The sequence below is a fragment of the Pteropus vampyrus genome, unplaced genomic scaffold (genome assembly GCF_000151845.1).
Source record: "Pteropus vampyrus isolate Shadow unplaced genomic scaffold, Pvam_2.0 Scaffold39, whole genome shotgun sequence".
NCBI lineage: Eukaryota > Metazoa > Chordata > Mammalia > Chiroptera > Pteropodidae > Pteropus > Pteropus vampyrus.
The window spans coordinates 327,366-345,666 of record NW_011888820.1 but is presented as its reverse complement, the minus strand read 5'-3'; the positions used below and the strand labels follow the sequence as shown (position 1 = coordinate 345,666).

Genomic DNA, 18,301 nt, shown 5'->3' with positions numbered 1-18,301 from the left:
CCTACAAATGCATTTGACATATAAAATTACATTGCTTGGCCTACATTGCTTCCTTACTTTTCTAAGCCAGCATCATCGTTATTTTTTTCATTATATCATGGTATTGAGCCGTTTTATCCAATGGAACTTTTTACAGTCACAGAAATGTTTGACCCTGCACTGTACAATACTGTAGCCACTAGCCACATGTGGCTCGTGAGAGTTTAAAATATGGCTAGTGCAACCAAAGAACTGAATTTTTAATTTAATTTAAATTAAGTAACCACAATTGACTGATGTTTGCTATATTAGATAGCATAGCTATAGAAAGTAAGTTAACTGTATTGCATTTTATTCTTAGTTCCACTCTCAATTTTTTTCATTATTTCTGAGAATATCTTTAGATATGTCCTGTTTTCCTTGTTGCCCTGAACATATATTCCGTTATTTGATTTCGTGAGAACAATGTTAGAAGTATAAGACAGATGAAATAAAATATGTAAATTCTTTAGCATTTATAAAAATATTTTAGAGCTTGTAAATCTGTTTAGAAAAATAGCCAAGATATATTGATTTAATATTTTGTATGATTTAAGAAGTTTAGTGTGATGCTTTACAGCTTATTATAAAAATAAAAGAGGTTTACAGAAAAGGGATGAAACTTTTTTGTTTGAAATTTCTGAACATGAAGGCCAAAATCTGGGTGTCACCAGTGTATATGTCAAAGCAAGATTTCGTTGTCATGATTTAATTTTGTTTTATCCCATTAATTACAGCCTTCAAAATTCATAAAACCAATAATAACCCATTTAAAAATATATCGATTGTTGAGATTAGCTATCCTTTTTAATTTATATCACCTAGTTCATGTGTGGAAGCATGCAATTAAATGTGAATTTCCATTTGTTTAAACTTGACCACTGCACTGTATCACTTTCAGAATTATTTGGCTTGTTTTTTCACTAAATGAAATTTTCATTGGCATGTGTTTTAAAATAGCTTTGCTGCTTATTTCATTATATGCCTGCTGTGTTGTGAATCATCTTGGACTGTATTGCATGTTTTAGAATTATTATAAGAATATATTTTATGTAGGATTTTCAAATTTTTACAGGGCAGCTTTTTTTGTGTGTATATTTAAAAATGTAAAAGTTAAAGTGTCTTTAAATGAAGATATTAACACTGTGATGTATATTTGTTGCATAAGTAGCTTTCAGGGCTCAATGCCATTTAGCACGTTGTAGTCACTTCAAATAATATCATGGCTGATTGCCAAATTTTACCTGTACGGATATCATGCCAGACATCTTTTAAGACAGTCTTTTCAGTGATGATAGTAATGTGCCAAGGCAATATTAATATAGCTGTTTAAAGAAGACCTTTTCTAAATGTGGTATGTTAAATTTAACCATTCGTTTTTGGTCATGGACACATGGCAGTATGAAAGGAGGTGTAGGTTAAGAGGTTTGTGTTTATTTTTAGGTAGATATTTTATTGGCAACCAAGACTACATACTCAAAGATTTATAAATGAGAGAAAGGAATATGGTATGTATGCATGCACCTATGTTAAATGGAGAACCCCATTATCTTGTGAACCTGTAGATAAGGACTGTCATCCCTTGATTTCTTGATATGTTAAAATTAGGAAAATATTGAATGAAAATGTGATGTTTGAGGTCACTCATTGTATTGTGTATATATTGTAAAATTATTTGTAATACTTTTTGGGTAACTTTTGGCTTAGCGAATTAAGTAATCTTAATGATTCTTTTTTTCAGGTCATAAGAAGATACTAAATGGTTGGTCCTTCTTAAAGTCACTAGATTTTAGGTCTATGAATGAACTTTTCACTCTTATAGATTGCACTCATTAGTGATTTTGCCTACTGAATTTTCCCAGTAAAACAATACTACAGTGGGAAATCCTCTATTGAAGTGGTTCTTAACAATTTTGTGGTCACATATTCTTTTGAGAATCTGATAAAAGTTATGGATTATTTAACCATAAAATATGCATAAGAATATAGAAACAAAATTTTGCATACAATTGCAAATAGTTTGCAGAACTATTTAGATCTTTTTGGAGTCTATCCATAGAGCCTGCTCTTTCATGTATGAACTCATTTTTTATCAACCAACCAAGGCTGTGTTCATTTAAATGGAAGCTAAATTCTTTTGGATATGAGATATAAAAATGACTATAAATGTTGAATATATAATTTCAAAAGAAATCCTTACCCTGTGTAGTATTGTGTTATATGTTTTGTCCATATATCTGTTTGATTTAATGTGGATTTTATATAGGATCTACTATAGAATATTTTCCTTTCCTCTTTGATTTAATAACTTTAATAACTTGGGCCTGTCTTTTATATACCAAAGGAAAACAGTTTTTTAAAAAGCATTTTTTTTTAAAAAAGCGTTTTCAGAATACAAATTGATTCAAAGGGAGCCACTTTGAGCATTGTATTTTTGAAATACATTTGTAGATCTATAAGGCCTAGTAGTTGGAGTTATTTAGTATGTTGCTAGACAGTCCCACAGCTTAGAAGGCAGTGTCATGGTTTACTCTATTACAGTACAATGTAATACAACACAGTGGGTGAATGTTCATAATGATAACTGAGTAATGGAAGAAAGGTTATCTCAGATGCACTCTCTAAAGTAGAAACATCACTTCTTTTTTCTTCATTCTATTCATTTTCCTGTTGATGTAACTAAACAAGAACTTACTAATTACACAGGCTGGAAGCGCAATTCATTGACGCCTAGGACAACTACTTTTCCTTGCCCTGGCTGTGAACATGATGTGGATCTTGGAGAACGAGGAATCAATGGTCTGTTTCGAAACTTCACTTTGGAAACTATTGTTGAAAGATATCGTCAGGCAGCTAGGGCAGCCACAGCCATTATGTGTGACCTTTGTAAACCACCACCTCAAGAATCCACAAAAAGTTGCATGGACTGTAGTGCAAGCTACTGCAATGAATGCTTCAAAATTTATCATCCTTGGGGTACTGTAAAAGCTCAGCATGAGTATGTGGGCCCAACCACTAATTTTAGACCCAAGGTAAGTGAATTTTTTGTTGTTAGACTATTAAATAATATTATGAAAGGAATTATCACAAGTCTAGAACTTGATAGTAAGAAAGGAAATAACTTTAAAAGCCGGTACAAGAAATTAAGGCCTAGTAGTTGGAGTTTAGTATGTTGCTAGACATTCCCACAGCTTAGAAGGCAGTGTTGTGGTTTACTCTATTACAGTACAATGTAATACAACACAGCGCATGAATGTTCATAATGATAACTGAGTAATGGAAGAAAGGTTATCTCAGATGCACTCTCTGAGGTAGAAATTATTAAAGTTAAAAAGCTTTTGTGCTTTAATATGATAAACCCATAATTGTCTAAAAGATTTGATTGAGAAACATTTCTAATATTTTTAGTTAGCTAAAATTGTATTATGAATCAATAAAAGTAATTACAACCTAGTATTCTGAAGCTTGTGATATAATACATATAATATTTGAAGTGGAATTTTCACTTCTTAAATATTCTGGGTGATTTAATAAGGCTCAAAAGGTCTTTATGTATAGTCATTTGCCTTGCTGTATGACTGAGAATTAGAATGATTTTTGGTATCTTATATTGCTTTCTGATTTATACAGATTTAAAAAAAACTATAATTGATTCTTTTAATTAAAGTTCTTATTCCTTACAACTTAGTAACTGCGTGTGAAAAATCTGTTTACATTGTGGAGCATAAAACCTTTAATTTGTAATTGAAAAATGGAAGAAAGTTCCAAAAGTTATCTTGAAACTATGAGCTGAGTATTTAACATCATATTAAATAGTGTAGAACTCATAGAGTAAAACAAAATTTGTGCTTCCATGTTTTGAATGTCTCTTTTTTCAAACTATATCAGTGGAGTAAAAGTTGTTTAATAGTTTTAAATCCTCTGTTATGTCACTATGTCATTTTAAATGCTCAAGGTCATAGATTTTTAAAAAATTATGACTTAAATCTGGTGTCTTAATTTTTTTTTTAAAGATTAATTAAAATGATTAATACTATTCCATCACAAAAGAACCTATGATTATTGAATGAATTTTATTAGGCTTGGGTTTTATGAGTTCAGAATTCATGAGATTTTGAGTAAAAATTTTGAGTATATATTGCAATGTTATTCCTTCTGTTTACAAATATAGTAAGAGATTGGTGGGAGAGAACTGAAGAAATAGGAATGAGTTATATTGAGAAAAATGTTTTTTACCCAACTTTCAAGTTGTTAGTATCTGTTATTCAATATAGTGAAATTCTAAAGAGGTTATCCTGTAGAATATTTGCCTATAGCTTTGAGTTTTTATGATTATTCCTTGTAGAAAGCCAAAGTCTATATTTTGAATGTAGTGGCTTTGAGAATGTAGGAACTTGGACATGCTAAAATATTCAAAATCTTTTCCAGTTGTTTTTCTCCAAAACCTGCATGTTGGTTTTAGGACTTTTCATATTGAACTTTTTTTCCCCTCTACATTATCAGACTAGTTATAATTGCTTATAATCTAAACTGTTGGAATCATGGATCTCATGAACACACTAGTCTAAAGGAATCTCCCTTTCTAAATGAAAATAGTTATTTTACATAAATCTTCAAATGTACCTGTGACGATAGTTTATAGAGTAAATAAAAGAGAGAAATTTAAATCAGGGAAAAACAGTTTTATATTTGATTAATGTGTGTGCCATTAGTATGTAAAAGCAAACGCATCTGGAAATTTATACAGTGTTCCTAGACTCTCCTAGTGGCAGATTTCTGCTGAGGATAGTGAGGCTATAGGTTCTCATAAGTTATTTTTATGGTACCCTATAAAAATATTATTAAGAATGATCTAGTCATTCTGGTCAGAACCTTTGTACCTTGGTTAAACATTCTACTTAAGCCTGATAGGAATGAAATTTTCACCTTTTTATCACCAAGTTTAAGAGAAGGAACATCTACATATCTAATTGATCATTTGAAATGGAAAAAATAGTGATTCTGATATAGAGAATTTTCATATGATGTACCACATGTTTTTATTTCCTTTTACATTTTCATTCATTTAAATGTCTTTAGTGATTTTCTAAAGCAAGTCTTTGTATTTTGGGGCTTTGAATGCCCTTCAAGCTATGATGAGATGACCCTTAATCATATCTTTATTCTTTACTCAATAGATTTTAATGTGCCCAGAACATGAAATGGAGAGAATAAACATGTACTGTGAATTATGTAGGAGGCCAGTTTGTCATCTCTGTAAGTTGGGCGGTAATCATTCCAATCACCGTGTATCCACTATGAGCAGCGCCTACAAGACCTTAAAGGTAAGACTTGTTTATTTTTGGAACTAAATTTTGATTCTTCATAACTGTATACCTTTAACTTTTTCTTTTTAAAATCATGTATTGTGTGGTCTATTTTACTGAAACAAGTTAACAATGTAAAGTGTTACTTAATGGTCTACGAATATTAGGTTGTTAGTGTTTTGACCTGGCAGTTCTTTGTTGTACTGATGCGCTAGTTCTGAACTCAGAAAAGAGAGAGATGAAGGACGCTTCCTTATGATCCCCAAGTGAGTGAACTCAGTGCCTGTGATATTGTGTGTACCTTATAAAGGTACACTTTGAAAGACAGTAGCTATTTTAAGATACTTGATTCTTGCTTCCTGTAGAATTAGTAAAAACTTTTGATTATTCAGGTGGATCCTTACTAGCTGCAGTTGTTACTTTTTGTCTCTTAACCTTCTACATGCCTATTTTCAAATTTTCAAATTTGTTTGATAATGCAAAGCAGGCAGTGGTATAATGCTATTTTTTTGTTTCATTTTTTTTCTTTCAAATGGTATTTTAAAAAGGAATTGATTCATAAATCTACCAACCATTTAAATTTTTGTTTCCTTTCTATTTGTAACAATAGGTATATACATTTTTTGGTCTATATCTAATTTTCATTTATATATATTCAGTTTTATATTGTCAGCCAATGGTCATTGGCACCAATTCAGTGCCAACAGGAATCCCCTGTTTGGAGGGCAGTGAGGAAGGTTACTTTATTGAGTACAAACAGCTCAGTTGTGATACAGTACAGCTGTGAGAAAGCACAGTTTTGGAACAGCTCTGTAGTATTATAGCTCAATAATGAAGCAGCGTGGCTCTGAGGAAGCCCTGGGCTGAGGTGGCCTGGGGCTGAGGCCTCTATCTGGCTAGATGTTTCTTCTGTGCTCTGATCTGGTCCTGTCTGCTCCACTCTGTACTGTGTAGGTCTGTTCCACTCTTCTCCAGCTAGACATCTTCAGTGTTTCAGCTCCAGCCAGGGAAACATGGTCTTCAGTCTTCAGTGAAAAGGGGAAATGTGCTCCCTGAGCTGGGTGCTGACTTATATAGACTTGAAGTCCCCTACCCTTGGTACCTGATTGGTCTGTCCTCATACAAGTGAGGACTCTAAATTCTTACAGTTTGATTGGTCCAAAAAGCACTGTCCTAATTGGTCAGAATGGAGCCACTGATCGGTTGGAAAAGATGCTAATGGGGATATAGCTGCACAGCTCCTATTGGATGGGGGAAAACCTCAGTCCTGTTGGTTGAAATACAGTTCTAGGAATTCTTTAAGAAGAGATGGCTCAGATGGCAGGAACACAGTACAGGCAGGCAGTTAAGTGTGGGAGGCAGGCAGTTCAATGCAGGCTTCTTTATCCCTGAAGTGCAGTTTGTGTGAGAGGCCCTGTGTAGAAATTGTTACTGGGCTCTGTTTTTTTAAAATTTGAGCACAATTGGCCACCAGGAAACCTTCTTGGTAGGTATCTTCTTTCTTAGAGTCTACAGTAGTTTGCATTTTATGTGTCTGCCATGCTCAATCTTCCATCTACATTGAATATGTGGATTATAGGTATATTTATTTTATTGTCCTTGTCTACTGCTACTTTCATCTGTGTCATTGCTATGTCAGTTTTAACTGATTTTTCTTCTCATTATGATTTGTATTCCCCTGTTCCTCTGCATGCCAGGTACTATAATTTTACCTTGTTGGGTGTATTTTTATTTCTTGAGTTTTCTTTTGGTATGTGATTAAGGTGCTAGGAAACAGTTTGTTCCTCTTGGGTTTTGCTTTTAAGCTTATTAGGCAGGACAGAGCAACATTTAGTTCTAAGGCTAATTTTAGCCAGACTGTTGAAGTAAAACTCTTTCTTTTCCTGATGCACTATGACTTTTGAGGTTTTTTTTTTTTGGTCTGGCCAGTGGGGAATAAGCACTATTCCCATTCTTGTGTAAGCTCCTAGAATTGTTCCCTGTAATGCTTTTAAGCAATTCTTTCCTGGCCACTGGCAGTTTTCTCACACAGTTTTCTCACACATATGAATTGATCAGTACTCTGCCGAATAGGTAAGGGGGACCCTTGTACATTTCTGGCGTTCCTTCTCTAGCCATCTTAGGTCTTATATTTTACCAGCTCAGACCTCCCTGGACTCTCAGCTTCACCTCATCTCATGGGAGATCCTGGCTCCATTAGAGTTTTCCTCTGCACCAGGCCTTGGGAACCTTCTCCATACAGTAAGCTGGGGCAACCATAGGCTCATCTTGCTTCTCATATTTCAGTGTTGTTTCTTAGTGTCCAGTATCTTAAGAGCTCTTTCAGATATTCTTTTGGGTTTTTAAATTTTTTCAGGTAGGAGAGAAAATCTAGTCATTGTTAATTTATTATGCCCTCCAGCGCCAGTACCACTGTTTAAATTTAACTTTGACAGCTTTTTGTTTGTTTCTTATTGGTTTGATCTTACACAAATTATCCAGAATTTTTTTTTGTTCCCTGAAATAAATCTTTGACAATACTGTACACCTGTTATTCTTTAAATTCTGTTGTTATTTCTCTCATATATGTTTCAGACTTTGTAAAAAATAGACTCCATATTGGATTATTCAATTTCTAAAAGTAGCAAACAGATCACCTTAGATCTCCTCATTCCTTTTCACTTGGTTTTAGATTTTTAAGCTAGAGGGCTGCATGATACAGGTTTACATTATTATTTTCATTTTTAGTTGAGTGTTGCAAGGGGAGAAGAGAAATGGGCATCATAGGATAACTTTGTCTCTGTATTTTTGTCTCTTTTTGTTGAAATTGCTGAAGCACGTTTCCCATCTGCCTCATTATTGGATTTGCCTTCTAATACAGGTAGACTGTTGTATGTGGCCTCTCTGTGGAATTTTTACCAAGTTGTTTTGCGAAGGTTGCCCTTTCAATTCTGGAAAGTGCTATTACTTTTGGGTGAACTGGCCTAAATAGTTAATAACTGAGAGGAATTGTTCTGCCATTGGCAGTCTTGTTAGGTGAGACCTGTATTTTTTTTTCCTGCCATGTAATCATCTCTCCTGTTAATCTCCAGACAGTCGGAAATATACACATGTACACGCTCAAAATAGAGCGGTTCTTTGTAGCCGGCCTTTGCTGGTTGACTTGCTCTTCTAGAATAGGGGCCAGTATGGAGTCTTTCCCACCTTCCTCCATTGGGAACCCAGTTTACTCTTTCCTCTGACCACCTTGGACTGCTAAAGCTTTGGAATTCAGTTTTACCCTGAAAAGGGGGCTGCAGTTGGGTATTTGCTATTGCTATCTTTCCCTCAGTCTGGCCATACCTCAAGACCATGCCTCTCCAACTTTGGTTGCTAGTGGGTTTTCCAGGATTTTTTCGGCTTTTCACATAACTGTATGGTTGGTTTCTCATTAAGAAGAGCTGGTCATTAGCTTATCTTACCTCAATTGTCTACACTATAGTAGTGAGCTAACATTTTACTGAGGAATATTTCTTAAGGAATTTTTCCTAGTTTTATTTTTCTTTATTTCCATACATTTCTAGGAGGAAGTTAGGAGTCTTGTTCATGTACTGTTATTTCTTCTGGAAGTGGTGGCTTTATGATTTTAGACACATGATTAGAAACTAAGGCCTAGGAAAGTAGAAAATGTAAACATCCCTATACACAGTACCTGCTGAATGACAAAGTAATACAGCTTCTGTATTTTAGGGTATGTGAAATTTGTGGTGAATACTATTGTCATATTTGTTGAAGTAATTTGGCACTTGACTAAAGTGTATCATTATGTACGCTTTCTTCCCAGTATTTTATTCTGAACATTTTCGGACACATAGCAAAGCTGATCATCACCTTTGAAATTATATGTCCCATGGAAGCAGGGGACCATACTGGTTAGATATATTATTCTCCTAGCCCGCTCACATAAAAGGTATTCAAAGTAATTTTGAATGAATTTATCTCCCTTTCTCTCTTCCTTCTCCCTTGCTTTGTTGCCTCTAATGTTTCCTTGGTACCTTTGATTGAAAACCTGATTAAAAGATGGAGGCAGTGGTTCTCAAACTTTGGAGGGTATTAGAATCACTTGGAACACCTGGTAAAACTACAGAGGCCAAGTCCTCTCCCACTTCAAGGAGCCTGGACCTGTGTGTTCTGCATTAGTTCTCAGGAGACTGATACACAGCAGTATTTTTGAGAACCATTGCTCTAGAGGAAACCTTTTGAGCAATTTTGGCGTCCTTGAACAATTAGCTTCTTATCAGTTCCTAGAGAACTGGAGTCCTAATATATCTAGAGGATTTAGAACTGCTTCCCCCACTGGAAGAACTTCCTGAAGGTGGGAGCCATGTCTTTGTACATTTTATTTTTATTCTCAGTGCCTAGTATCAGTGTTTGGTGCTTATACTTTTTGGAGGCTTCTGAATAAATGGATACACTGGCCTTGGGTTAAAATGGATGTAGTCTTAACACAGGCTGCCTCGGTCTGTGAGATGGAGAAGACTGGAGCCATCTCTGATAAAAGCTTTCATTAGCCAGAGACTTTGTCTAAGCATTACAGCTCACTGGGCGTGACCCCTGGTGCTCTTAATCCTTATACCGTGTTTCTGAATCCTGTCATCTATTCTTCTCTATCTTACATTTCTAGATTAAGCTGTGTTAGAACCAAGCCCTACTTAAATATTCAAATTCTTCTCTGCTACCGTAGCTAAAAAGAGTATTACTCCCTGGACCCAATACTTCTGGTGTCAGCATGGGCCTGACAGGGACAGTATTGGAGGAACTGTCATCTTCCTTGCATCTTGGAACTGAGGAAGTACCTCAGCCTGTGGAATGGTGGTTTGTGTTCTGTGCAGTGAGGAAGTTCTAGTTCAGCTATCGCCTATGTGATATTTGTACCCGATGTACTTTGGATTTCTCATCTGTAAAATGCTAGGTTAAGACATAAGATTTAATGTCTTTTCCTATTCTTAACATCCTATAGTTTCTTGGGTCCCATCTTGCCTTTAGTCCTTATAAATTTTGTTTCTCTATCTAAGAGGTCCTTCCTTCCTCTGTTCCTCCAGTGAGCCCTCAAGGAAACTCAGTTCTAATTGCTGGGTGTTCCAAAGAATTAAAGATGGGTCTTACCAGAGACCTGTCACTTCTGCATATGCTGTCTTACCCATTACATGGTTTAAGTTTTTTTTTTTTTTTTTAAAGATGATGATGAGATAGGTAGGAGACTCACTTCTTTAATTCCTATAAGTTGGATCTCTGACCCTTTTCTTACCCACCTCTTTTATTCAGCAATGACCAAGAAATGCAAAGATCCTCTTTTTAGGGCTATAGCTTGGAAGGTGTTTTCTGGATGGTCTCATTCTTATTCAGACTGAACACATGTCTTTTATAATGTTGTACCCCATGATGCTTCAGGGTGTTTGTTTTTTAATACACTCAGACATATTACATATTCTTTTGGCGGGGGGCTAGACTGGGGATTCTACAAAACTATGATGTTATCTCTATGGTAAACTATAATTTCAAAATGACTACTTTATAAAAAAGTTATTCTGGTAGCTTAATTAAATATTTTTGTAAATCTGTATTTTCATTATTATTAATTGTTATTAATTATTGACTATCTAAGCTGAAATGGCCCTTGAAAATCATTTTCGAAGTGTCTTTGTTGCTGTTTGTGTTGTGCGGGTATGGGTATGTGTGTGTGAAAGAGTGAACTATGAAATCTGATGGAAGACCATAGTGTTTGAATTGCTGCTCTTCTCTCTACTTAGAAGCCTTAGGAAGAAGGGTTCTGGGAGTGATGATGAGATAACAAAAATGTGCTGTTTGTGTATTTAGAATTTTTGGCTAATATAAGCATCACTACCCTGTTCTGTTTTCCAACTTGCTTCTAATCTCATATATCCTTGGGCCTCTATGCTCAAGCCAGTAACTATTTACTCTGGGTTAATAACGATAATTGCTGTATAGTTGATTTTACTGTCTGATCATCTTAGGCTAAAGAGGATAGAATACTCATTGTTGTATAAGAAAAAAATTTGCAAGACCTGTGTTAAACTTCTATTTTTACTTACTTGTATTACTAATATGTTCCAACAGGAAAAGCTTTCAAAAGATATTGATTACCTTATTGGCAAGGAGAGCCAGGTGAAGAGTCAAATTTCTGAACTAAACTTGTTAATGAAAGAAACAGAGGTAAGTGATAAACTGGTTTGCATATTTTTCATTTATTCATTTAGATAATTATTCATTTATAAAATTTTGAGGGTATTATATGAGCTGGGAATACAAAGTTGTGTTAGATTTCACTTCTGCTTTTTTGGGACTAAGGAAAAAAATGTAAAAAATTGTAATGCCATGTGATCAGTGCTGTGATAGAAGTAATGATTAAATGATATTGGAGCATGGAATAAAGAATGACTAACTATGTGGCAGTTAGGTCTCAAAAGGGAAATGATAGCTTTTACAGTTATATTTTACAAAATTAACATCACATTTGAAAAAATGTACTACCTGTCGATAGAACCAGGTTTATTTAAAATTCCAGATATTTCTAAATATGTTCCTGACATATGTTCACCAAAGGACAGGAATTAGAATGTTCATAGCTGCATTGTTTGTAATAGCCACAAAGTGGAAACTACCCAAATGTTCATCAGTAGTGAAATATAAATAGCAGTAAGAATGAACATCTTCAGCTACATGTAACACTGTAGATAAATCTTGGAATAATGTTGAAAGAAAGGCACCAGATACAGTGGAGTAAATACTATGTGATTACATTTATAAAAAGTACCAAAACCGGTGACTGGACTATATTTTTAGGATTCAGGATAGGAGTTGATGAAGAGGGGAGGATTAGTGCCTGGGACGGGTATAAGGATGGCTTCTGGGATACTGGTGTTGATGTAAGAAACATCTAAACCTGTAGAGAATTTTAATGAGTTTTTTTGAGCCAAACTGACGACAATTGCTTGGAAGCAGAATCTCAATGGATTAATAAAATTCTCTGGAGAATGGCAGTTTTGCAGCTTATTTTATACATTAGAATCAAAAGAGGAGATGTAAGGAGGATTCATTAATGGTAGATTAAGGGGGCAAGAGAAAGTGAAGCAGGAAAGTCCCTGGGACTGGATAAAAAGTAAAACGGAGGGACCCACTTATTTTACTTTGGAGGGTACGGGAGTTAATAATTAACATTTACAGCCCACAGAGATGGTATGGGGGTGCGGGTTAGGGTGAAGATAATAACCACAGGGCTTTGTGGTCTCCTCCTCTGGTGCAGTGGGTTGTACCCTGAGGAGTCTGGATAAAAGGGATGACTCTGATATTTCAAAGGTATGTTATCTTAAATGTAAAAAGACAATGAACAGGTTTACTTAAGGTAAAGATTGATTGACCTCTGTCAAGAAAGCTACAGGCTCAGGATGTGACTACACACCATGACCTGATTTTAGTTAGAAATTTTTATGGTCAGACCATCCTATCTGATTACTTTTGGTTTCTGTTTGTAGCGACCACTGTGCTGGTCTCTCCTGAGCTTGTCAGGTTTAGTATGTGGCTTTTTTTTTCATCCACTCTGGTAATACTCTTTTATTTAATCTGGATGCTGGTTACAAGGGTGTGCTTGAAAAGAATCATTGATCTTCTACACTCGCATATACATTTTTCTGTTTGTATATTATATTTCAATAAAAAATTAGAAAAATTGATAGCATTTAAAAAAATATAGTAAAAGAGAATAGGATTGGGTTATTTTAAAATTCCAAATATTTTTAGCTGTCTTTAATGTGTATTTCTTTTTTCTCTTTGAAATAAATTGAAGAGCCATTACTCCTGATTACTTTAAAAGTTGTAATTAAATATAAAAATAATCTGAGACTGTTACTTCTTAAACTTTTTTCAAAAATGGGTTAAAATTATTGAGAAATTATGTGAATTAGCACCGTATCACTATACCAATTAGCACCATAACAATATTATTGATTGTTTTTAATATTCTTTTTCTGATATTCACTGATTGCATTTACCACCCTAATTAAGTTGTTTTTCCATGTAATTTAAAAGTGGAATTTTGTTTTTATATTTTTATCTGATTGACAAACTTTCTTAGTTTGGTATAACCCTCCAACACATAGCAAATTATGTTATCGAGTTGCTTCAGGGATTGCATCTTTGGTCATTTTAGGTTTGTTTTTCTCTTGGTTCTCAGTCATGCTACCCTTCTGAAGTAAGGGAAATCCAGTGCCTGTTTTTGAGTTTGTCATTCAGTAGTTTGAAAATTGAGGAACTCAGGCGTCAAGTATTCATGTAGACACTGATTCCTTGGGATCCTGGAGAAAGTATTTATCCTCTTGTATACCTTTGACCTAAGCTGCGTTTGTAGGCTTATGAATAAGAATCTTTTACACTAGAGAATTTTTTCCATTCTTGATTTTTACTCAGTGATGACTGTGATACTTGTCCTTTTACCTGTAATATGCTTAGCTAGGGAAAAAATATCTTTTTACCTGCATATGATATTTCTGAGTTTAATGCCTTGATAGGCCATTGACATAAAACCAAAATGTTACTACCCTCTTCCTCCTTTTCCATCCTTTAAAAAAAAATTTATTGTTGGGGTTAGGAAACAAGGGAATCTGGAAAAAATTTCCTTTCATTATAAATATTGGCCAGAAGTCATTAGAAAATACACAATGTACTTCTATCATATATTTTCAGATTTTAAGAATGTTCTTGAAGGCTTTTTTCTTTTGGCTGCTACTTAGGAGTCAATCATGATGAGTGCTTACAAGTACTCCGCTGGTCTTATTTTCAAATCGAGTTGATCTCTGATTTTGACATTCAAAATGTTTAATAAGCGCTGCAGATAGGATCATTTTTTGACAAAGTAGAGGAATAGCTACATTGTACAGTGAAAATAATGTTTATTGAGAATACGTGACATTATGGTGGTATTTTATTTAAATAATCTTTTTCAGTCTTCAGAAAAACCTTAAATGGTTTTTCTTATCCCTAGTTTTCAGTAGAGAAAAATTCAAGCATACAGAAATTAAATAATTTACATAAAGTCACACAGGATTTAATTATGCTTATAGTTCTATTAATTTGACGAGTTACATTTTTATATCTTAGAAAAGGATATCATTTTACTAATTTTCATGGCTGTGGTTTACTTTTTTAAAAAATTGGAATAGAGTGGAGATGGTCAAAAATTTCCTGAATTAGAAATGAATTAAAAATTCTAAAATTGTATTTTCCAGTACTTGGTTAAGTCAGTTTATTTCTGCCTCAATTTCCTTTGTATTCATAGTGAAGGTTTTTTTTTTAATTTAATAAATTAATAAATTTATTAAATAAATTGTTTATTGCTGGACTTTAGAGATTAAAAGCTTAAGGAAGGTACAATATTACAAAATTGCAAACTATGTCTAAATGAAATTTGCTGATTATTCCTTGTTAGGTGTATTTGATGGCCAAATTATTGTTCTGAAAATTTCAAAGACTCAGAATTTATTTTCTTCATAATTTTTAGGTTTGTTTTGTTCATTTTTGGTTATTTTGTGAAAAAAAAAAAAACATTTGGATTTAGCAGATGAGGTAACATTTGGCTTGTTTTATAACAGTGTAATGGAGAGAGGGCCAAAGAGGATGCAATTACACATTTTGAAAAGCTCTTTGAAATTCTAGAAGAGAGGAAATCATCTGTTTTGAAAGCAATTGACGCTTCAAAGAAACTACGATTAGACAAATTTCAGACTCAAATGGAAGAATATCAGGGGCTTTTGGAGAACAATGGACTTGTGGGATATGCTCAAGAAGTGCTTAAGGAGACGGATCAGTCTTGCTTTGTACAGACAGCAAAACAGCTCCACCTCAGGTATTTTACTTTTAATTTACAATCTCTTTAGCAATGTCATTAAATGCTGCTGCATGTTTTCACTTTAGCTTTGAATGGTTTATAATGCTGTTATGTTGTTAGTGGAGTACTCTTACTCACTCTTAACTGAATGTTGGTGAAGTTTCTTTTGTTAATCACATTGCAGATACTTAGTCGTATTTGCCTTTTTAACGAATCATTTTTATATAATGTATCTGTCTGCAGAATACAGAAAGCTACAGAATCTTTGAAGAGCTTTAGACCTGCGGCTCAGACTTCTTTTGAAGACTATGTTGTTAATACATCTAAACAAACAGAACTTCTTGGAGAATTGTCCTTTTTCTCTAGTGGTAAGTTTTAGTAACAGCAAAGCCTTACTTTTTTAGTCTGAATTTGTGTTGTGTAAAAAAAAAAAATACTTTTTCTTCAGTTTGATGGTATGAAGCAACATCTCAGTTGCCCAGAATCATTATATACTAAAATCATTGTATTTGTTTTAATAATTATGTTTTTTATGCACAAAAACCATATTCTATTGATTTGTATGTGTGTTTCTTTTTTTAATTTTATTATTAGTTTCAAGTATACAGTACATTTATATAGTTTATAAAATAATTTCCCTAATTGCTCTTTCTCTCCTCTGGCCCTCCACCTAGCCATTACATTAATGCTAACTACATTCCCTATGCCGTGCTCCCCATCCCCTTGACCATCTATCAATAACTAATTTGTACTCCTTTAACCCTTCCCCCAAACCCTCCTCCCTTCTGGCTATGTTTTTAAACATTGTGTGAATGGCATTACATTGTATGTATCCTTTTTGTAAATTGCTTTTTAAAAAAATTACGTTTAAGATAAATATTTGTTAATATACAAAGTTCTGGTTTAAAGTTGTGTTTTAACTTTATCGTATTTTGTTATATAAATCATTTCTCTACTGAGACCGTTTCTATTTTTTTCACTACTGTGATGCTGTAGTGAACATCTTCAGCAGTATTTCTTTGTGCACATGTAATGTGAGTTTCTGTATGGCAGAAACCTAGAAGTGATATCTTCAGGCTAAAAGTGACTCTAAGATGGTCAAGTGTTTACCTTGCTATTTTAGTTTGCTAGGGCTGCTGAAACAAAATATCACAGACTGAGTGCCTTAAACAACAGAAATTCTTTTTCTTACAATTCTGGGGGCTAGAAGTCTGAGATTAGGGTGTTGGCAGGGTTGGTTTCTTCTGAGGCCTCTCTGGTTGGGCTTGCAAGTACTGTCTTCTTCCTGTGTCTTCACGTTCTTCCCTCTGCATATCCAAATTTTTCTTGTAAGGACACCAGTCATATTAGTCATATTAGATTAGAGCCCACTCTAATGACCTCATTTTAACTTAAGTACCTCTTTAAAGACCATCCTGATAAAGTCACATTCTGAGGTTCTGGGGATTAGAGCTTCAGCATGTGAATTTTGGAGGGGACACAGTTTAGCCCATAACATTTGCTTATGTTTATGTTTTGCTGTTCCCTGGCAGGGAGGTCTTCCTTTCCTTTTTTTCGTCTCACCTATTCATGTCCCTCAGATTTCTCTTCTAGTGATGGTGAACAATTAGAATCCTTAGAAAGGTATGCTTGTAGTCTAATTGCTATATACATATAGATGTGTGAATTTATACGTTCAAAGGAAATTTGTCTTGTTGAAAGTTAAAAACTCTGAAGGATTATTACTGTGCCCTTTCTTTTCATACCTGTACCTGAATCTCCTTTCAGATATGTACTTATTTTGTTTATTATTACAATATTGTTTCCAATTTTGTATTTGTTACTCTTTCAAATGCTGATTCACTATACTCCCACTTTTCTCGAAAGGTGTACTTGAATTGTTTTTCATACCTGTGCTAGTTTATTTAGGAGTGTCAGGTCCTCTCTCCCCTGGGGATCCCAAAACAGTCTTTGGAAAGATGGGTTTGAAGTGGATAATCTTGGGTTATATCATTGTATAATAAAGAACTGGTAAAACAGATGGGTGAGAATGGAAAGTAGTTACCTAGCTTCTGGCTAATGGATGTTCTCATTTTTTTTCCTGTGTGCACATTTTTTTTTAGTAAGCTATGTTTCAAAAAAGAAAAGAAAGGGATTTGGATAGGCCATACTAGTCATGTCGTTTTGTAACTAGCTTTTTTTTCCTTTTTCCTTTAAAATGTGTTTTGAATGACTTTCTAGATCTCATTAGGGCTACGTAACATTTAGTTGTGTAAGTGTACCATTCCCAGACATGCTTATACGTTGCCTACATATAGCTGGGGGATAAGGAGAAGAGGGAGACTTCTATTTTCCATTTCATATACTTCTCTATGATTTGATATAAATACATGTTTGTTTATGTGTGTGTGCATGTGTAACTTTTATAGCTTATTCATACTATATGACCCAAGCAGTTAAGCTTATTAGAATTTATTCAGTGGAAAGGATTATGGATATGCACAGTGATTTAGCTGTGATATCTTAATCATTGTATCGAAAGTGAAAAATTAGAAGCATGTTTCTGAAAACAATTAAATGTTGATACATCCATGTAGTGGAATACCACTGGGAGAAAAATACTGGCAGGGTCTATACAAAATTATTGTAGTGATTATCTTTGAGTTACTTACATTATTTTGTGTGTTTTCTGTAGTTTCTGATTTTCTTACAAAAATATGTATCATGCTAAGAACAAGAAAAAATTGTTTAAATTTCTTACAACTCTATGGAAGAAGATATGACAAAAAATTGTGTAATGTTTCATTGATGTTTTTTGTTATTTACACCAAACTTGGATTTTATATTTATTAAGATAATTATAGGAGAACACAGATTAAAAATTTTAAGTCTAGGGTTGTTATTCAGTAGGTGGAAATTGAAGGCATATAGTTAAAAATTTTAATTTCTAGTGTTTTAGAATTAATATAGTATCTAAAGCCAAAATTGAGTCTTTTAATTTTTCTTTTTTTCATTCTTCTCTTTTATGAACACAATTATACCTCTTTAAATCTCTTTTTTATTATTTATTCTTTTTAAAAAATTGTAGGAACACTTACCATGAGAATCTATCCTTTTAGCAAATTTTAAATGTACAATA

The 18,301-nt window shown here is 33.9% G+C and overlaps 1 protein-coding gene across 1 annotated transcript in view; it reads left to right on the top strand.

Annotated features, from left to right (window-relative positions):
- TRIM36 (tripartite motif containing 36) overlaps positions 1 to 18,301 on the top strand; it is a 32,407-nt gene that overhangs the window by 6,326 nt on the left and 7,780 nt on the right. The window contains exons 2-6 of the mRNA XM_011358246.2: positions 2,725 to 3,050; positions 5,196 to 5,342; positions 11,421 to 11,516; positions 14,948 to 15,201; positions 15,427 to 15,551. Of these exons, the coding sequence (XP_011356548.1) occupies positions 2,725 to 3,050; positions 5,196 to 5,342; positions 11,421 to 11,516; positions 14,948 to 15,201; positions 15,427 to 15,551 (948 nt within the window). The remainder of the gene's footprint in view (positions 1 to 2,724; positions 3,051 to 5,195; positions 5,343 to 11,420; positions 11,517 to 14,947; positions 15,202 to 15,426; positions 15,552 to 18,301) is intronic.